We start from the raw sequence: 22291 nt of genomic DNA, 5'->3' as shown, positions 1-22291 counted from the left end.
GGTGGAAGAAGGCAGCATACATGAGGTTTAGGAAGCAAGGATCAGATGGGTCTATTGAGGAATATAGGGTAGCAAGAAAGGAACTTAAGAAGGGGCTGAGAAGAGCAAGAAGGGGGCATGAGAAGGCCTTGGCAAGTAGGGTAAAGGAAAACCCCAAGGCATTCTTCAATTATGTGAAGAACAAAAGGATGACAGGAGTGAAGGTAGGTCTGATTAGAGATAAAAGTGGGAAGATGTGCCTGGAGGCTGTGGAAGTGAGTGAGGTCCTCAATGAATACTTCTCTTCGATATTTACCACTGAGAGGCAACTTGATGACGGTGAGGACAATATGAGTGAGGTTGATGTTCTGGAGCATGTTGATATTAGGGAGAAGAGGTGTTGGAGTTTTTAAAATACATTAGGACAGATAAGTCCCTAGGGCCTAACAAAATATTCCCCAGGCTGCTCCATGAGGCAAAGGAAGAGATTGCTGAACCACTGGCTAGGATCTTTATGTCCTCATTGTCCACGGGAATGGTACCAGAGGTTTGGAGGGAGGCGAATGTTGTCCCCTTGTTCAAAAAAGGTAGTAGGGAAAGTCCAGGTAATTATAGACCAGTGAGCCTTACGTCTGTGGTGGGAAAGCTGTTGGAAAAGATTCATAGAGATAGGACCTATGGGCATTTAGAGAATGATGGTCTGATCAGGGACAGTCAATATGGCTTTGTGAAGGGCAGATCGTGCCTAACAAGCCTGATAGAGTTACTTGAGGAGGTGACCAGGCATATAGATGAGGGTAGTGCATTGGATGTGATCTACATAGATTTTAGTAAGGCATTTGACAAGGTTCCACACAGTAGGCTTATTCAGAAAGTCAGATGGCATGGGATCCAGGGAAGTTTGGCCAGGTGGATTCAGAATTGGCTTGCCTGCAGAAGGCAGAGGGTCATGGTGGAGGGAGTACATTCAGATTGGAGGGTTGTGACTACTGGTGTCCCACAAGGATCTGTTCTGGGACCTCTACTTTTCGTGATTTTTATTAACGACCTGGATGTGGGGGTAGAAGGGTGGGTTGGCAAGTTTGCAGATGACACAAAGGTTGGTGATGTTGTAGATAGTGTAGAGGATTGTTGAAGATTGCAGAGAGACATTGATAAGATGCAGAAGTGGGCTGAGAAGTGGCAGATGGAGTTCAACCCAGAGAAGTGTGAGGTGGTACACTTTGGAAGGACAAACTCCAAGGCAGAGTACAAAGTAAATGGCAGGATACTTGGTAGTGTGGAGGAGCAGAGGGATCTGGGGGTACATGTCCACAGATCCCTGAAAGTTGCCTCACAGGTAGATAGAGTAGTTAAGAAAGCTTATGGGGTGTTAGCTTTCATAAGTCGAGGAATAGAGTTTAAGCGTTGCAATGTAATGATGCAGCTCGATAACACTCTGGTTAGGTCACACTTGGAGTACTGTGTCCAGTTCTGGTCGCCTCACTATAGGAAGGATGTGGAAGCATTGGAAAGGGTACAGAGGAGATCTACCAGGATGCTGCCTGGTTTAGAGAGTATGGATTATGATCAGAGATTAAGGGAACTAGGACTTTACTCTTTGGAGAGAAGGAGGATGAGAGGAGACATGATAGAGGTGTACAAGATATTAAAGGAATAGACAGAGTGGACAGCCAGCGCCTCTTCCCCAGGGCACCACTGCTCAGTACAAGAGGACATGGCTTTGAGGTAAGGGGAGGGAAGTTCAAGGGGGATATTAGAGGAAGGTTTTTCACTCGGAGAGTGGTTGGTGCATGGAATGCACTGCCTGAGTCAGTGGTGGAGGCAGATACACTAGTGAAGTTTAAGAGACTACTAGACAGGTATATGGAGGAATTTAAGGTGGGGGGTTATATGGGAGGCAAGGTTTGAGGGTCGGCACAACATTGTGGGCCAAAGGGCCTGTAATGTGTTGTACTATTCTATGTTCTATGTTCTAACTCCTGGTTCCCTACGTTGTAATTTCATTTGGTGAGGGACAGCCGGCGAGAAAAGAAGGCACAGGGATGAAGTTTCTGATCAGGGCCTGAACGTTGGGGGAGAACCGCTCCCACCCCAGAGACGGAGGCGTCGACCTCCACAATGAATTGACAAGAGGGGTCTGGTTGGACCAGGATGGGAGCGGAGGCAAACATCTCTTCAGCTCCGAGAATGCTGTCAGCTTCGGGGTCCCAATGAAAAGGGCTCGTAGGTGAGGTGAGTTGGATAAGGGGTGCCGCTACCCGACTATAACCCCTGATGAACTGGCGATAGGAGTTCGCAAACCCCAGAATTCACTGGAGTTGCTTGCGTCTCGTGGGTCTTCGCCATTCTGCCACTGCCCAGATCTTCTCGGGATCCGCTCTCACTCGCCCACTCTCGATGATGTCCCCTAAGAAGCTGACTGGGAGGACATGGAGCTCACACTTCTCAGCTTTGACGAATAATTTGTTCTCCGAAAGCCTCTGTAGAACCTGACGGACATGATGGGTATGTTCCTGGAAACTGCTGGCGAAGATTAGGATGTCATCCAGATAAACAGACTCAAAATGGTTAATAAAGTCTCTTAGGACATCGTTAATCAGCACTTGGAATACAGTGGGGGCATTGGTAAGGCCAAATGGCATGACCAGGTATTCCACTTGTCTCCTTCCCTTATTCTGACCAGATGGTAGGCGCTTCATAGGTCCGACTTGGAGAAGATGGTGGCTCCGTGACGTGGTTCGAAAGCAGAGTTTGAGGGGCAGTGGATACCTGTTTTTTATGCTTATATTATTTAGGCCTTGGTAGTCAATGCAGGGTTGCAATGAACCATCCTTCTTCCCCACAAAGAAGAACCCCGCGCCAGCTGGGGAGGCTGAGGGTCGGCTAATGCTCACCGCGAGAGATTCACTGATGTAACCCTCCATTGCTTCCCCCTCTGGCTGGGACAAGTTATGCAGTCGACTGGTGGGGAGAGGATCTCCGGGGCGAAGGTCGATGGCACAATCGTATGGTCGGTGTGGAGGCAGGGAAAGGGCCTGTTGCTTACTAAACACTTGCCCCAGGTCATGGTACTCCGCTGGAACCCTGGACAAGTCAGGGGAGTCAGCGGCAGACGAGGTCGCGGTGGCTTTTACAGGAGAAAGGGCCGACTGTAGACAAGTGGAGTGACAGAACGGACTCCAACTGGCCATCTTCCCAGTAGGCCGATCGATGTGGGGATTTTGGCGGCTTAACCAGGGGTACCCAAGAACTATAGGAGCTTGAGGAGAGGAAATTAGGTTATATTGTACCTGCTCCCAATGGTTCCCAGAGAGAATCAGACAGTGATGGTGTACAGTGTGTGACTCAGGCCAGAAGTCTTCCGTCCAGTGTCTGGGCTTCCAGAGGGGTACTCAACAGCTCCCGAGGAATTCCGGCCCGGGAAGCTATGTCTTCATCCAACAGATTTCCCTCGGCACCGGAGTCCACCAAGGCGGACAGAGACAGGGACTGTTGGTGGTAGCTTACAGTAGCTTAGATCTGCATCCGGGTTTGGGGACAGAAGGGAATGTTGTCTGACTTAGCAGGGTCCCCCTTTCTACTAGTGAGCCCTCCCTTTTGGCCGAAGGGAACAGGTAGCACGAAAATGGCCAAACTGACCACAATAGAAACAATCCCCTGTTCTGAGTCTCCGGAGTCGCTCTGTGGGAGAAAAATGGCTCCGTCCCAGCTGCATTGGTTCCTCTCCTGGGGTGGTGAAAATGGCCAGACTAGGAGCTATTTTAGGAGCGGGAGGAGGAGAGAGGCTAGGGCTGGGAGAAGATGGTAAAGCTATCTTTTATCTATCCATGGCGTACGTGGATGACTGCCAAGGAGCATTGTAGCAGAAAGGCCCGGCACCTCCCCAGATCCCCAGCATAGGGTTTCTGGTTCAGGTACGTGTGGCTCTCTTAGCAGTCATGTTGTCAACACATAGGGCATTGCCACTACAGGCTGTCCGGGCTGGTCAGACAGAGTTCCCAGAGTGGACGGGGTAAGATGAGCAGATACTCGGTCAACCTGTTCACTGACCTTTTTTACGTTCACTGACAGGGAACAGAGGTTCTCCATGACATCCCAGAGCGGCTGATCATGCAGGCCCAGTAGGGAGCCCTGGCTGGTGAGGGCTTATTGCAGGGGATTTGTGTCCGCTGGGTTCATTATGGCCAGTTTGAATTGTTGCCTGGAGTGACTGAGGAGAACCCAAGCGCAGGACACAGGCACGGAGACTGAGTTGGGATGCTGGTGTAGACGTGAACGTTGAACAGCAAACAGGAGGAATCTTGACACGGAGCTCTGATATGGAGTCTTGACACGGTAGATGGGGTTTTCATGGAATATCTTGAAACTGGAGCTGAACCTAGAACTAACGGTTCTAAGGGGTCAGGGAATGAAGTTATCACATGGGAATAGACCAACGAACTGGCAACCAGTGGTTGTGATGGCAGGGTCCTTATACTGCAGTTCTTGATGGAGACCAGGTGTGCTGTCATCAAGCAAATTAGCAGTAAATAGGAAATTAATGATTAGAATCAAGGCATAATCGAAGAAGATTAGGGGCAAAATAGGGGATTAACAACCAGGACCATCACCATCACACTGTAACATGCTATTCACATACTCCACAAGGTGTCCACCTCATGGATTCTCTGTAATTACCTGGTTACTGGGTACACTTGACCCCCCCCCCCGCTCTGTCTGTGGGGGCAACAAGAAGGTGGGTCATGAGGTTTAACCTGAGTCCAGTGTTTCCGGCCTCACAGAGTCTGCACACAGACATAAGTGCCAATTTGTTAAAAGTGCCGTCTGTGGCCCCATCCATCCGGGAGCAAACCCTGCCCTTTCAGGCAGCACTTCCACCATGACTGGTTGCTCAGCTGTGGGAGGGCTCGCTCCGATCAGCAAACTGCTGCTGTTGACTTGCTCAGTCCTTCAACACGACAGAGCTCTTTCACATACTCTGTCCATGTAAGCCCCAGGCTCAGCACAACCCGTATTTACCCCAATAGGGAGTCACATTGCTGGCTCCATCAATAATTGGTAGGGTCCGAAACCCAGCGTGTGCTTTGGGATTGCTCGAAATCCCATCAGGATTCCTGGTAATACATCAACCCATCTCGGTTACAGCTCTGGTTAAGATTATCTTGATTGTTCAATTCATCCTTCCTACCATTCTTGAACTCTGAGGGTGGTAGGGTATGTGGAGACTTCGTCCAACCCCTAAAAGGCAGCACATTTCCTTCATCACTTTCCCTGTGAAATGTGATCCCTGATCTGAGTTTCCTGAATCCGTGCAGTGGTGCTCCCGGTGTAGTCCTTTGTTGGGAAAGACTCTACCCACCCAGTGAAGTGATCCATAATTACCAGACAGTAGCTTTCCCCCGTTTTTGGGCAGGGGCCATGTGAAGTCCATCTGGATGTTTTCCCAGGGTCCCCTTGGCTGTGGCTGATCTGCCAGCTGTAGCTTTCTACGCTTACCAGGGTAATGCTGGGCAGAAGTGATCCAACAGCGGCAGTTTCTCACTATCCCCGTCCATCCCTGGCCACCAGCCATCCTGTGATCATGCTCTACCTTCCCCGGTGTATCACCACATGATATAACATGGTGGTGCCGCAACTCCACTTCTCCTTCACTTCTGCCTTCACCTCTTTATATAATTTTACTAAACTGGCTTAGACCATAAGACATTAGGAGCAGAATTAGGCCATTCAGCCCATCAAGTCTGCTCTGCTGTTCCATCATGGCTGATCCAGGATCCCATTCAAATCCACACACTACCAAACACTGTTCATATCGTTAACCCCTTCATTCCCGGAATCATCCTCGTGAGCCTCCTCTGGACTCTCTTCAATGACAATACATCCTTTCTGTGAAGAGGGGCTCACAGCCATAAGACCATAAGGCATAGGAGCAGAATTGGATCATTTGGCCCATTAAGCCTGTTCTGCCATTCAGTCATGGCTGATTTTTTTCCCCATTCCCCGGTCTTCTCCCCATTACTTTTAACTCAGTGTCCAATCAAGAACCTATCAAGCTCCGACTTTATTACATCCAACGACCTGGCCTCCACAGCTGCCTCTGGTAATAAATTCCATAAATTCACCACCCTCTGGCTAAAGACATTTTTCTGCATCTCTCTTTTAAATGGAAGCCTTTCTATCCTGAGGCTGTGCCCTCTTGTCTTACACTCCCCAGCCATGGGAAACATCCTTTCCATATCCACCATTTAACATCAAAAGGTTTCAATGAGATCCCCCTCGCCATCCTTCTAAATTCCAGAGAATACAGACCCAGAGCCAGCCAACATTCCTTATATTCCTGGAATCATCCATGTGCACCTGCTCAGAACCATCTCCAATGCCAACACATTTTTTCTTTGATGTGGAGCCCAAAACTGTTCACAATACTCAACGTAATGAGTACCTGCAAGCCAACCTTTTGTGATTCATGCACACGCACTCCCAAGTTCCTCTGCACAGCAGCATGATGCAATTTATTTACCATTTAAATAATAATGTTTTTCCTTCCAAAGTGGATATATATATATATATATATATATACACATATATCTGCAGACTCTCCATATCTTCTGCAAAATTTGCTTTTCCACTCAATTTAGTATCATCAGCAAACTTAGATACACAACACTCGGTCCCCTCTTCCAGATCGTTAATGTATATCATGAACAGTTGCGGGCCCAGCATGACCTCTATGGCACATCGTTCCCCACTAATTGCCAACCAGAGTAACACCCATGTATCCCAACTCTCTGCTTTCGATTAGCTAACCAATCCTCTATCCATGCTAATACGTCACCCCCAACTCTATGCATCCTTATCTTATGGATTAGTCTTTTATGTGGCACATTATTGAACGCCTTCTGGAAATCCAAGTAAATAACATCCATCTGTTCCCCTCTATCCACTGCGCTCATTATATCCTCAGAACTCCAGTTTGTCAAACAGGACCTGCCTTTGCTGAATCCATGCTGCATCTGCCTGATGGATCCATTTCTTTCCAGATACCTCGCTATTTCTTCTTTAATGATAGCTTCAAGCATCTTTCCAACTACAGATGTTAAACTAACTGGCCTAGAATTACCTGCTTTTTGCCTACACCCACAGCAGCATGACATTCACCGTCTTCCAATCCACCGGGACCTGCCCAGAGTCCAGAGAGTTTTTGGTAAAATTATCACCAAAGCCTCTACTATAACTTCTGCCATTTGTTTCAGTACCCTGGGATGTATTCCATCAGGACCAGGGGACTTGTCTGTCTTCAGGCCCACAAGAGGGCTCAGCACTACCTCTTTAGTGATAGCTATTGTATTGAGGTCCACACCCCCCAGTGCATCCATAAAATCTCTCTTTGTCCTTCACCATAATGATCATTAGTCTAGATTAGATAGATAGATAGATAGATAGATAGATAGATAGATAGATAGATAGATAGATAGATAGATAGATAGATAGATGCTTCATCAATCCCAAAAGAAATTACAGTGTTGCGATCGCATTATAAGTGCATCTTGTGTACTAATGATATAACAACGTTTATATGAACAATTTTCAATGGACTTTACCTGGTTCATCTCTTCATATGACTGAAATATAATATTAAATTCTTCTCTGTGATTATACCAGTTTTTAACATGGTCAAACCAGCTATCGTAATCCACTGTAATAAAATAGGTAGCATTGTTGAAACAGACAAAACGATTAAGCACATCGTATACCAATTTCCTTCAGCATTAGGATGCTAAGGAGTTAAACCAAACGTGGAACATAGAACCGTACAGCACAGAGAAAGCCTCTTTGACCCATGATGTTTGTGCTCTTTGATCCAGGATGTTTGTGCTGAACTAATTTCCTCTGCAGGTACACAGTTCAGTGCAGTGGCATAATGTCATTACAGTGCCAGCAACCGAGTTCAATTCTTGCTGCTGTCTGTTCTCCTCCTCCATGGTCCCTGTGAGTGCTCTGGTTTCCAGTGACATTCCAGAGATGTATGGGTGATAGGGATTCAAGGGCCTGTCACTGTGCTGTATCTCTTGCGAGACCACTCTCGGAGTATCGTGTGCAGCTTGGGGCTCCTTATTTTTTAAAGGATATACTGACATTGGAGAGGGTTCAGAGAAGATTCGCGAGAATGATTCCAGGAATGAAGGAGTAATGTCTGGTAGCTCTTGGGCTGTATTCTCTGGAGTTCAGGAGAATGAGGGGAGATCTCGTAGAAACATTCCAAATGTTAAAAGGCCTGAACAGATTAGATATGGCAAAGTTATATTCCGTGGGAGTCTAGGACAAGAGGACATGACTTTAGGATTGAAGGACATCCATTTAGAACAGAAATGTGAAAAAATTACTTCAGTCTGAGGGTGGTAAATCTGTGGAATTTGTTGCATTGGGTGCACTTGAGGCAGAAATAGATAGTTTCTTGATTAGCCAGGGCATCAAAGGATATGGGGAGAAGACAAGGGAGTGGGGATGACTGGAAGAATTGGATCAGCCCATGATTGAATGGCAGAGTGGACTTGATAAGCCAGATGGCCTACTGCTGTTCCTATATCTTGTGGTCTTACGATCTTATAAAATAAATTATCCATATTTCTCCATTCCCTCCTCGTGCCTCTTAAACAACATTATCACATCTGCTTCCCCCGTCACCCCTGGCAATGTGTTCCCATCCTCTATGTCAAATACTTGCACTGCACATCTCCATTCATTCAGAGTTTAGAATCAGAATCCCCATGTCCATGGCGATTCTAACTCTAGCTTCCTCCCCCAGTCCAAGGACATATAGGTAGTAGGTCACATGGTGTAATTGGACTTTTTGGGCCAGAAAGGCCTCTTACTGTGCTGATCTCTAAATTTTATAAAGAAATAAAACAGGGTGAATTCCTGACCTTGTATTTATCTTGACTTACAATCTTACACCTTACTGTTTACCTACATTGTACATCCTCTGTGACTTATTCTGTTTTCTCCATTGGTATCATTTATTCTGCATTATTATTGTTTTAAACCATAAGACCGTAAAACATAGGAGCATATTTAGGCCAATCGACCCATCATGGTTGATTTATAATCCCTCTCAAACCCATTCTCAGCTATCTGAATTTGACAGATCCACCGATTGTCTAAAGAAATTCCTCCTCATCTCCATTCCAAATGGATGCCTCAGACTCCCTCACTACTGGAAACATCCTCTCCATATTCACTCAGTCTAGGCCTTTCAATATTCAAAAACTTTCAATGAGAATCCCCTCATTCTTTTAAACTGAGTACAGTCCCAGAGCTATCAAATGCTCCTCACACGTTAACCTGGGAATGAGCCCTGGGATCATTCTTATGGAAGCTCCTCTGGACCATCTCCTTGTACTACCTCAATACAAGGTTATCCTGCAGTACCTCAAAGCACTGTGTACTGATCTGATCAGTATGAACAGTTTGCAAGACAAGCTTTTCACTGTACCTCAGCACATTTAACAACAATGGGTTCATTTTAAATTCAGTTTAAATGGTTTGCTTGGTCCAAGGAGGCTGTTTCTGTGCAGTATTTTTCGATGACTCTATTACTCTAATAAGAAACGAATACCAAATACAGCAAAATTGTCAGTGAGTATATTTTCAGTTTCTCCAGTGAGCAGTTGTTAACCAGTAAAGTGGACATGCACAAATGACAATATAAAATTAATTGCTTATGCATTTTATGTGCTTCAGTAACACTTCTGCAGTGAATTTAGCAACTTTAGAACAATAGAGATGGTTGTTGACCTCAGGAGGGCACAGAGAGACCACTCCCCGCTGAACATCAATGGCTCCTCGGTAGAGATTGTTAAGGGTACCAAATTCCTTTGTGTTCACCTGGCAGAGATTTTCAATTGGTCTCTCAACACCAGCTCCATAGCAAAGAAAGCCCAGAAGCATCTCTACTTTCTGCGAAGGCTGAGGAAAGTCCATCTCCCACCCCTCATCCTCATCACATTCTACAGGGGTTGTATTGAGAGCGTCCTGAGCAGCTGCATCACTGCCTGGTTCGGAAATTGCACCATCTCGGATCGCAAGACCCTGCAGCAGATGAAGATCATCGGGGTCTCTCATCCTGCCATTACAGACATTTACACTACACACTGCATCCGCAAAGCAAACAGCATTATAAAGGACCCCACATACCCTTCGTACAAACTCTTCTTCCTCCTGCCGTCTGGGAAAAGGCACCAAAGCATTCGGACTGTCACAACCAGACTACGTAACAGTTTCTTCCCCCAAGTTATCAGATTCCTCAAAACCCAGAGCCTGGACTGGCACCAACTTACTGCCCTCTACTGTGCCTATTGTCTTGTTTATTATTTATTGTAATGCCTGTACTGTTCTGTGCACTTTATGCAGTCCTGGGTAGGTCTGTAGTCTAGTTTAGTTTTTAGTGTTGTTTTACATAGTTCAGTGTAGTTTTTGTACTGTGTCATATAGCACCATGGTCCTGAAAAATGTTGTCTCATTTTTACTGCAGTTATGGTCGAAATGACAATAAAAAGTGACTTGACTTGGTATTGTATAGTCATGTACTTTAATACAAAGAGTAAAGGCATAGACTATTTTCCAAATGGGAAGAAAATCAGAGGTGCAAAGGGACCTGGGAGTCCTTGAGCAGGATACCTTTGAGGTTAATTAGCAAGGAAGACAAATGCAAAGTTCGCATTCATTTTGAGAGGACTAAAATATAAGAGCAAGGATGTAATGTTGAGACTTTATACGACATTAGTCAGAATACACTTGGAGTATTGTGAGCTGTTTTGGGCCCCTTTTCTAAGAAAAGATGTGCTGGCCTTAGAGAGGGTCCAGAGGATGTTCGCAAGAGTGATTCAGGAATGAAAGGGTTAATATATGTGGGGGTTTTTTTGGATTAATTAAGGGCATTAGTGTTTATGGGGAGAAGGCAGGAAGGGGCTGAGAGGCATAATAATTTACCCATGATGGAATGGCGGATGGACAGAGTTGTCAAATTCTGCTCCCGTGTGTTATGGTCTCAGGCCTCTCGATCATGACGAGGTGATGATCCTTGGAGAAATATTCCAAACTGTTTTTTCACCGTCAACAAAGTACTTTTGAAACATTCACTATTGTAATGGAAAACATTTGACTGCCTATTTCCCACAGCAACATGCAACTGTGTTAATAAGCTGATGTTCCGTATCTAGCTATCGATTGAGGGATAAAGATTGACCCTCAAATGCAATCAATTTCCATGCCTTTGGTGAAATAATGCTTTGGCTTTTTGTTAATGTCTCCTTTAATGGGATGTCAGCACACTGTCTGGTTCAGGATCAGTTATTACTCTTTAATCATCAGACTCCTGAACTAATGTGGATTATTTCACTCTCCACAGCACTGAACTGACAATCTATGGACTGTCTTTCAAGAACTCTAAAACTCATGTTCTATGTATTATTTATTTACTTTTTTATTATTTGCTCTAGTTGTTTTCTTTTGCACATTGGTTATTTACAGTGTTTCATAAATCCTATTGTATTTCTTTATTTTCCTCTAAATGTCTGCAAGAAAAATGATTTTAAATGAGTATGTGGCCACTGAGTGCACCTGTTCGTTAATGCAAATATCTCATCAGCCAATCACGTGGCAGCAACTCAAAGCTTAAAAGCATGCAGACATGGCCAAGAGGTTCAGTCATTCTTCAGATCAAACATTAGAATTGGAAAAAAATGTGAACTAAGTGACATTGATCGTGGAATGATTGTTGGTGCCAGACACAATGCATTATGTAGCACCATGGTCCTGAAAAACGTCATTTCGTTTTTACTGTGTGCTGTACCAGCAGTTGTGGTCGAAATGACAATAAAAAGTGACTTGACTTGACCTGAACCTTTAGTTTAAAATAAGTTTATTAAGAAATACCTTACATCTAGGCCAGGTGCATCGACCTGCAGCTCCTTAGAGATCGCTTTAGGGACCTGGAGCTGCAGCTCGATGACCTTCGTCTGGTCGGGGAAAATGAGGAGGTGATAGTGAGGAGCAATAGGCAGGTAGTCACCCCGAGACCACAGGAGACAGAGAAGTGGGTTACAGTCTGCAGAGGGAAGGGCAAGAGGCAGATACTAGAGAGTACCCCAGTGGCTGTGCCCCTTAACAATAAGTACTCCTGCTTGAGTACTATTTGGTTGGATAACCTATCTGGGGGAAACAACAGTGGTCGTGCCTTTGGTACAGAGTCTGGCCCTGTGGCTCAGATGGATAGGGAAAGGAAGATGGCAGCAATGATAGGGCATTCTATAGTTAGAGGGTCAGATAGGTGAATTTGTGGTCGCAGGAAAGAAAGGCGGATGGTAGTCTGCCTCCCAGGTGCCAGGGTCCGGGATGTTTCTGATCGTGTCCATGATATCTTGAAGTGGGAAGGAGAACAGCCAGAGGTCATGGTACATAGGTTGGAATAGGGAGGATGTCCTGAAAATAGACTAAAGGGAGTTAGGAAGGAAGTTAAGAAACAGGACCATGAAAGGTAGTAATCTCGGGATTACTGCCCGTGCCACGTGAATAGAAAGTGGTGGAAGATAAATGTGTGGCTGAGGGGTTGGAGCATGGGGCAGGACCTGTACAAAAAGGACGGGTTGCATTTGAATCCCAGGGAGACCAATACCCTTTCGGGAAGGTTTGCTAAGGCTATTGGGGAGAGTTTAAACTAGAATTGTTGGGGGGTGGGAATCGAACTGACGTGATGGAGCAAAGGGAGGTTGGCTCACAAACAGAGGAAGTTTGGAGACAGTATGAAAGGGAGGATAGGCAGGTGATGAAGAAGGGACAGTTTGAGATGTGTCTATTTTAATGTGAGGAATATCATGAATAAAGCGGATCAGCTTAGAGCATGGATCAGCACTTGGAGCTATGATGTTGTGGCCATTACAGAGACTTGGATGGCTCAGGGACAGGAATGGCTACTTCAAATGCCAGGCTTTCGATGTTTCAGAAAGGACAGGGAGGGAGGCAAAAGAGGTGGGGGTATGGCACTGTTGATCAGAGATTGTGTCACGGCTGCAGAAAAGGAGGAAGACATGGAGGGATTGTCTACAGAGTCTCTGTGGGGTGGAAGTTATGAACAGGAAGGGGTCAATAACTCCACTGGGTGTTTTTTATAAACCATCCAGTAGTACCGGGGACATTGAGGAGCAGATAGGGAGACAGATTCTGGAAAGGAGTAATAATAACAGAGTTGTTATGGTGGGAGATTTTAATTTCCCAAATATTGATCAGACAGGATTAAGGAAAACCCCAAGGCATTCTACAAGTATGTGAAGAGCAAGAGGATAAGATATGAGAGAATAGGACCAATTAAATGTGACAATTGAAAAGTGTGTATGGAACCAAATTAAACAGCAGAGGTTCTTAATTCAGTATTAATTCAGGTTCTTAATTCTTTGCTTCAGTATTCCCTATGGAAAATGATCTTGGCGATTGTAGGGATGACTTGCAGCGGACTGAAAAGCTTGAGAATGTGGATATTAAGTAAGAGTATGTGCTGAAGCTTTTGGAAAGCATCAAGTTGGATAAGTCACTGGGATTGGATGGGATGTACCTCAGGCTACTGTGGGAAGGGAAGGAGGAGATTGCTGAGCCTCTGGCAATGGTCATTGCATCATCAATGAGGACGGGGGAGGTTCCAGAGGATTGTAGGTTGTAGTTGTTGTTCCCTTATTCAAGAAAGGGAGTAAAGATAGCCCAGGAAGTTATAGAGCAGTGAGTCCTACTTCAGTGGTTGGTAAGTTGATGGAGAAGATCATGAGAGGCAGGATTTATGAACATTTGGAGAGGCAAAATATGATTAGTAATAGTCAGCATGGCTTTGTCAAAGACAGGTCGTATCTTATGAGCCTGATTGAATTGTTGAGGATCTGACTAAGCTCATTGATGAAGGGAAAGCCATAGATGTGGTGTATATGGATTTTAGCAAGACATTTGTTAAGGTACCCCATGCAAGGCTTATTGAGAAAGTAAGGAGGCATGGGATCCAAGGGGACATTGCTTTGTGGATCCAGAACTGGCTTGCCCATAGTAGGCAAAGAATGGTTGTAGATTGATTGACAGGTCATATTCTCTATGGAGGCTGGTCAAGTCAAGTCAAGTCACTTTTTATTGTCATTTTGACCATATCTGCTGGTACAGTACACAGTAAAACTGAGACAACGTATTTTCAGGACCATGGTGCTACATGACACAGTACAAAAACCAGACTGAACTACATAAAAAATAACACAGAAAAAAAACTACACTAGACTACAAGACCTACCCAGCACAGCATAAAGTGCACAAAACAGTACAGGCCTTACAATAAATAATAAGCAAGACAATAGGACAGTAGGGCAAGGTGTCAGTCCAGGCTCTGGGTATTGACGAGTCTGATAGCTTGGGGGAAGAAACTGTTATATAGTCTGGTGACCAGTGGTGTGCCTCAGGGATCTGTTCTGGGACCCCTACTCTTTGTGATTGTTATAAATGACCTGGATGAGGAAGTGGACGGATGGGTTAGTAAATTTGCTGATGACACAAAGGTTGAAGGTGTTGGTGATGGTGTGGAGGTTTGTCAGAGGTTACAACGGAACATTGATAGGATGCAAAACTGGGCTGAGAAGTGGCAGATGGAGTTCAACCCAGAGAAGTGTGAGGTGGTTCATTTTGGTAGGTCAAATATGATGGCAGAATATAGTATTAATGGTAAGACTCTTGGCAATGTGAAGGATCAGAGGGATCTTGGAGTCTAAGTCTATTGGACACTCAAAGCTGCTGTGCAGGTCGACTCTGTGGTTATGAGGGAATATGGTGCATAGTCCTTCATCAATCATGGGATTGAGTTTAAGAGCGGAGAGGTAATGTTGCAGCTATATAGGACCCTCGTCAGACCCCACTTGGAATACTGTGCTCAATTCTGATCGCCTTAAAAAGGAATAGATAGATAGATGATAGATAGATACTTTATTCATCCCCAAGGGGAAATTCAACACTTATTGTAGCAAAACTAATTACATACAGTATTTAACTCAGTATAAATATGATATGCATCTAAAATCACCCTCCCAAAAAGCATTAATAAATAGCTTTTAAAAAAGTTCTTAAATAGTTTACTAAAGTGCATTGAGTGGTAACTTAAGCTCAGTCCTAACCCCGGCACTTTAACATGTCTTGCCCCGGTGGTTGAATTGTAGAGCCGAATGGCGTTGGGGAGTAATAATCTCTTCATCCTGTCTGAGGAGCATTGCATTGACAGCAATCTGCCGCTGAAGCTGCTTCTCTGTCGCTGGATGGTGCTGTGCCGAGGATGTTCAGGATTTTCCATGATTGACCGTAGCCTACTCAGCACCCTCCGCTCTGCCACCGATGTCATACTCTCCAGTTCTGTGCCCACGACAGAGCCCGCCTTCCTTACCAACTTATTAAGACGTGAGGCGTCCCTCTTCTTAATGCTGCCTCCCCTGCACGCCACCACAAAGAAGAGGGCGCTCTCCACAACTGACCGATAGAACATCTTCAGCATCTCACTACAAACATTGAATGACGCCAGCCTTCTGAGGAAGTACAAAAAATAGATAGAGTGGACAGCCAGCGCCTCTTCCCCAGGGCACCACTGCTCAGTACAAGAGGACATGGCTTTATGGTAAGGGGAGGGAAGTTCAACGGGGATATTAGAGGAAGGTTTTTTTACTCAGAGAGTGGTTGGTGCATGGAATGCAGTGCCTGAGTCAGTGGTGGAGGCAGATACACTAGTGAAATCTAAGAGACTACTAGACAGGTATATGGAGGAACTTAATGTGGGGGGTTTATATGGGAGGTAGGGTTTAAGGGTCGGCACAACATTGTGGGCCAAAAGGCCTGTACTGTGCTGTATTGTTCTACGTTCTATGTTCTCACTACAGGAAGGATGTGGAAGCCATAGAAAGGGTGCAGAGGAGATTTACAGGGATGTTGACTGGATTGGGGAGCATGCCTTACGAGAATGGGTTGAGTGAACTCGGCCTTTTCTCCTTGGAGCGACAGAAGATGAGAGGTGACCTGATAGAGATGTACAAGATGATGAGAAGCATTGATCATGTGAATAGTCAGAGGCTTTTCCCCAGGGCTGAAATGGCTAGCATGAGAGGGCAGTTTTAAGGTGCTTGGAAGTAGGTACAGAGGAGATGTCAGGGGTAAGTTTTTTTACACAGAGAGTGGTGAGTGCGTGGAATGGGCTGCCAGCAACTGTGGTGGAGGCGGAAATGATAGGGTCTTTTAAGAGACTCATGGATGGCTACATGGAGCTTAGAAAAAATAGAAGGCTATGGGTAAGCCTAGGTAATTTCTGTGGTAAGGACATATTCGGCACAGCTTTGTGGGCCGAAGGGCCTGTATTGTGCTGTAGATTTTCAATGTTTCTCTGTTTTATCTCATGTTCTAGATATTTATTGCTTAATTATTTATTATTATTATTATTATTACTTCTTACCTCTTGTATTTGGACAGTTTGTTGTTTTTGCACATTGGTGCAGTCTTCCATTGATTCTAAATTATTATTATTTCATTATGGACTTATTGAGTATGACTGTATGAAAATGAATCTCAGGCTTGTATATAGTGACATATCCTTTATGTACTTTGATAATAAATTTATTCTGAACTTTGTACTTTAAACAGATATCCACTACATTCCCATTTCCTGTCAGAGCCACTTTACGTACAGACAAGTCTGAGTCTGCCATCATTTTATGGACATACAATCTATCTACCTATATAAACTAACTTTTGCTGATCGGATCCAGACTGACAATGATTTTGTTCTTCTTTACGCCTGTGTACTCTTAATGATGTTGAACTATCCTGAATCATACACAAACTAGAATGATTTTATTCTTAAATTCTGTACATTAAAATTTGACTGGGATGCATCAATTTCACTCCTGCCAGACTTATTATTGAGTGTACGCTCTTAGCGATCACTGAAAAGTTAAGAAAAGATACATAAGTGTAATTTGTGCTTCCATACCTTGTCCTTTCAGAAATCTCTGAAGAAAAGCCCCAAAACTTTCTGGAGTTTCCAAATAATTAGCAAACTTGTGAAAATGGTAAAAGGAGACTGCAACATCCTTGGGGTTTCTGTACACGTAGATAACCTAATGAGTAAAACAGCATTGTAATTAATAATCATGGTCATTTGCACAATTATTTTTAGAGTCATAGAGTCATAGAAAAGTACAGCACAGAAACAGACCCTTCGTCCCATCTAGTCTGTGCTTAACCATTTAAAATGCCTAATCCCATCTACCTGGATCGAGTCTATAGGTCTCTATACCCCTACCATCCATGTATCTATCCAACCGTCTTTTAAAAGTTGAAATCGAGCTTGCATGCACCACTTACGCTGGCAGCTCATTCCATGAGTCTCTGAGGAAGAAGGTTCTCCTCATGTTCCCCTTAAACTTTTCACCTTTCACCCTTAACCCATGCAAAGTTTCTCCAGTCTAGATGTAGGATTTTGTGAATAAAACATGCAAGAGTCATTTTGTGTGTTTAAGAAAAGTCACAGCCCTTTACTTCCATTACGAACAAACCAAAAGCAGTCATCTTACAGGGCCTGGGGAATCAGGGGTTCCCATCTTGGGGTCCAGGGACCCCCTGCTTAATGGTATTGGTGCAGTAAAAAAGGTTGAGAACCCCCTGTCTTACACAGATGTCAATATGTGGGATACCCTCCCTTAAAATTAAGACAAGAACTCAATGATGTTTTTTGTGAATTATGTAGAACCGTTTCTATTATGAACAATACGTGTCATCTGTCACCCACAACATTATCCTACACAGTCATGAATCTAAGTCCAGTATGATTGTTTGAGTGAAGATCAAAAGTGTTATTGCTTAGGCTAACTGGCCAAAATTCAGAAGTAGCCTTGCAGGTATCCGTACAGTTCATGGTTGTCAGTCCAAATTACTTCAGAGTTTGATAAATGGAATGCAAATTATTAAAACCAAATGCAAATTAGGCCACCTGAAATACTATCTGAATGGATTCCTTTGTAGAACATTGGAAAGCTTTTAAAACAACACAAGATGTACTCCCGAAGCATGGCGTAAACAATGCATTTGACGAGTTATACATTCAGAGATGTTCTTCCGCATGCCACTTTTGTAATGCATGATTATCTGAGTTACTGTCATCTTCCTGCCAGTTTGAACCGGTCTGCACATTCTCTTCTGATCTCTCACATTAACAAGGCGATTTTGCCCACAGAACCATCACCTCTGGATGTTTTCTTTTTTTTTGTTTTTCCTACCATCCTCTGCAAACCTTAGAGGCTGCTGTGCGTGAAAATCCCAGGAGATCAGCAGTTTCTGAGATACTCAAACCACCCTGTCTGACACCAACAATCATTCCAAGGTCAAAGTCACAAAAATCACATTTCCTCCCAATTGCAAAGTTTTCTCTGAATAACCAAAGAATCTCTTAATCATGTCTTCGTTGAGTTGCTGCCACATGATTGTCTGTTTAGATATTTGCCTTAGAAAGCATGTGTACAGGCATACCTAATAAGGTAGCCAAGGAGTGTATTTATTTGGTAAATTCATTTGTGCATTTAATCTGAAGCAATGAAGAAATTCTTGGGATGAGTAAAACTTTTCAAACAGGCAGTCAGATACAGTATAGGACTACACTTCTATTGTAAATTGGTGAACATTAATTTTTTTTTGATTCTCTTCAGTTTAAATCTGATGTATGTTCACCAAATTCAAATGCACTACATATATTTAAAGGAGACCAGATTTCCCAATGCTCAGATGTGAAATTGCCCTGTCAAAAAGCCAGTTGTGTTACTATTTATGATGAGAAGTTTCTATCATGGTACTGTTGCTAAGTTCATTAACTCTGGGGATGTACATTAATATCTATTTGATGTTGTCTCAAGAACTTGAAATATTTCATTTGCACAGTACTGTAGTTGTCAACGTGGAGCGGAGAGTGAGTTTGTAAATCTGGCAGGAACTAAAGGTGTTGGGAATGAAGCTGGAACGCTGTGGCAGGTGTGTGGAAAAGGAGGCAGGAGGGTGTCATAGGTGCAGACACACCCAACTGATGCTGAGGATGTTCTACGAGTCTGTGGTGGCCAGTGCTATCATGTTTGCTGTTGTGAGCTGGGGCAGCAGGCTGAGGGTAGCAGACACCAACAGAATCAACAAACTCATTCGTAAGGCCAGTGATGTTGTGGGGGTGGAACTGGACTCTCTGACGGTGGTGTCTGAAAAGAGGATGCTGTCCAAGTTGCTTGCCATCTTGGACAATGACTCCCATCCACTCCATAATGTACTGGTTAGGCACAGGAGTACATTCAGCCAGAGACTCATTCCACTGAGATGTAACACTGAGCGTCATAGGAAGTCATTCCTACCTGTGGCCATCAAACTTTACAACTCCTCCCTCAGAGAGTCAGACACCCTGAGCCAATAGGCTGTTTCTGGACTTATTTCCACTTGGCATGATTAACTTATTATTTAATTATTTCTGGTTTTATTTTGCTATATTTCTACTCTATTCTTGGTTGGTGCGGCTGTAATGAAACCCAGTTTCCCTCGGGATCAATAAAGTATGTTTGTCTGTCTGTCTGACACACCAGGCAATGTCATTTGATTCCAAACAATTGAACAATAAAATTATTATAACAGAATGTTATTGATATTTATTTCTGTTATTGATCATTACAGAATGTCCCTCTGGTGCTTTCCAATCCCTCCCCTCTCTCTTCCCCTTTCCCCAACTATGATTCCCCTCATCCTGCCCCCTTCCCACGCTCAGTCCACAATAGAGATCCAGTTCAGAATCTGATTCATCATCACTCACATACGTCATACGCGTTGTTTCTTTTGTGGCAGCAGTACATTGCAATGCATAAAATTACTGCAGTGCTGTGCAGAAGGCTTAGGCACCCTAGTTATATGATTTTTGCTCAGAACTATATGCTCCATGTTCTATGATCACATTTGGTACCAATACTCCACCTCTTGCATCTGATCGCATTGTTAAACAAGAGAGAATCTGCAAATGCTGGAAATCCAAGCAACGCACACAAAATGCTGGAGGAACTCAGCAGGCCAGGCGGCATCTACAAAAAGAGTAGTTGACGTTTCAGGTTGAGATCCTTCAGCAGGACTCTTCTAGTGAAGGGTCTCAGCCCAATACGTTGACTGTGAGACCTGCCAAAAGGGTCTCGGCCTGAAACTCTTTTCCGTAGGTGCTGCCTGGCCTGATGAGTTTCCCCCAGCTGTTCGTTTGTGATTGCATTTTTAAGTGCATGTCACTTTGCACTTGATAGCAGGCAGTTGCTTTAAACATGCCATCACCTCATGTGCAACATACATCAAAATTCAGGTCAGAGAGGTTAGAACGTGCAGCTTGCCCTCACCGAGCGGAAAAAGCAAAGCAGTGGGAGTAAGCAGGTTTCCTCAGATTACAGCCAGAGGTCGTGGTACATAGTGGTACCAATGACTAAGGTAGGAAAAGGGTGGAGGTCTTAAAAACAGACTACAGGAGTTAGGAAAAAAGTTGAGAAGCAGAACCTCAAAGGTAGTAATCTCAGGATTATTGCTTGTGCCATGCGACAGTGTGTATAGGACTAGAGTGAGGTGCAGGATAACTGCGTGGCTGAGGGATTGGAGCAGGGGACAGGGATTCTGATTTCTGGGTCATTGGGACCTCTTCTGGGGCAGGTGTGACCTGTACAAAAAGGATAGGTTACACTTGAATCTGAGGGGTTCAATATCCTGGCGGGGAGGTTTGCTAAGGCTGCTGGGGAGAGTTTAAACTAGAATTGCTGCGGTGGTGGGGGGATCCGAACTGATGTGATGGAGCAAAGGGAAGTTGGCTCACAAATAGAGAAAGCTTGGAGACAGTGTGAAAGGGAGGATAGGCAGGTGATGAGAAGGGACGCACTCAAACCGATGGCTTGAGATGTGTCTGTTTTAATGTGAGGAGTATCATGAATAAAGCGGATCAGCTTAGAGCGTGGATCAGCACTTGGAGCTATGATGTTGTGGCCATTACAGAGACTTGGATGGCTCAGGGACAGGAATGGCTACTTCAAGTGCCAGGCTTTAGATGTTTCAGAAAGGACAGGGAGGGAGGCAAAAGAGGTGGGAGAGTGGCATTGTTGATCAGAGATAGTGTCACGGTGGCAGAAAAGGAGGAAGTCATGGAGGGGTTGTCTATGGAGTCTCTGTGGGTGGAAGTTAGAAACAGGAAGGGGTCAATAACTCTACTGGGTGTTTTTTTATGGACCACACAATAGTAACAGGGACATCAAGGAGCAGATAGGGAGAAAGATTCTGGAAAGGAGTAATAATAACAGGGTAGTTGTGGTGGGAGATTTTAATTTCCCAAATATTGATTGGCATCTCCCTAGAGTGAGGGGTTTAGTTGGGGTGGAGTTTGTTAGGTGTGTTCAGGAAGGTTTATTGACACTATGTAGATAAGCCTACAAGAGGACAGACTGTACTTGATCTGGTATTGGGAAATAAACTTGGTCAGGTGTCAAATCTCTCAGTGGGAGAGCTTTTTAGAGATAATGATCATATGCTTTACATTGCTTTGGAGAGAGGTAGGAACAGACAAGTTAGGGAAAGGTTTAATTGGAGTAAGGGGAAATATGAAGCTATCAGGCAGGAACTTGGAAGCTTAAATTGGAAACAGATCTTTTCAGAGAAACATATGGAAGAAAAGTGGCAAATGTTCAGGGGATATTTGCATGGGTTCTGAGTAGGTATGTTCCAATAAGACATGGATAGGACGGTAGGGTACAAGATCCATGGTGTACAAAGGCTGTTGTAAATCTAGTCAAGAAGAAAAGAAAAGCTTACTTACGAGAGGTTCAAAAAACTAGGTAATGATAGGAATCTAGAAGATTATAAAGTCAGCAGGAAGGAGCTTAGGAATGAAATTAGGAGAGCCAGAAGGGGCCATGAGAAGGCCTTGGCAGATAGGATTAAGGAAAACCCCAAGGCATCCTACAAGTATGTGAAGTGCAAGAGGATAAGACGTGAGAGAATATGACCAATCAAATGTGGCAGTGGAAAAGTGTGTATGGAAATGGAGGATATAGTGGAGGTTTTTAATGAATACTTTGCTTCAATATTCACTACGGAAAAGGATCTTGGTGACTGTAGGGATGACTTGCAGTGGACTGAAAAGCTTGAGAATGTAGATATTAAGGAAGTGGATGTGCTGGAGGTTTAGGAAAGCATCCAGTGGGATAAGTCACTGGGACTGGAC

At 44.3% G+C, this 22291-nt stretch overlaps 1 protein-coding gene across 1 annotated transcript in view; it reads right to left on the bottom strand.

Annotated features, from left to right (window-relative positions):
• The window catches only part of LOC132400450 (amine sulfotransferase-like), a 51975-nt gene that overhangs the window by 14612 nt on the left and 15072 nt on the right, over positions 1–22291 (bottom strand). Inside the window, exons 4-5 of the mRNA XM_059981429.1 lie at positions 17024–17150; positions 7584–7678 (exon numbers count right to left, since the gene is read on the bottom strand). Coding sequence (XP_059837412.1) covers positions 7584–7678; positions 17024–17150 — 222 coding nt within the window. The remainder of the gene's footprint in view (positions 1–7583; positions 7679–17023; positions 17151–22291) is intronic.

This window comes from Hypanus sabinus, chromosome 10, assembly GCF_030144855.1.
Source record: "Hypanus sabinus isolate sHypSab1 chromosome 10, sHypSab1.hap1, whole genome shotgun sequence".
NCBI classification, from domain to species: Eukaryota; Metazoa; Chordata; class Chondrichthyes; order Myliobatiformes; family Dasyatidae; genus Hypanus; species Hypanus sabinus.
This window is presented reverse-complemented; position numbering and strand designations above follow the sequence as displayed.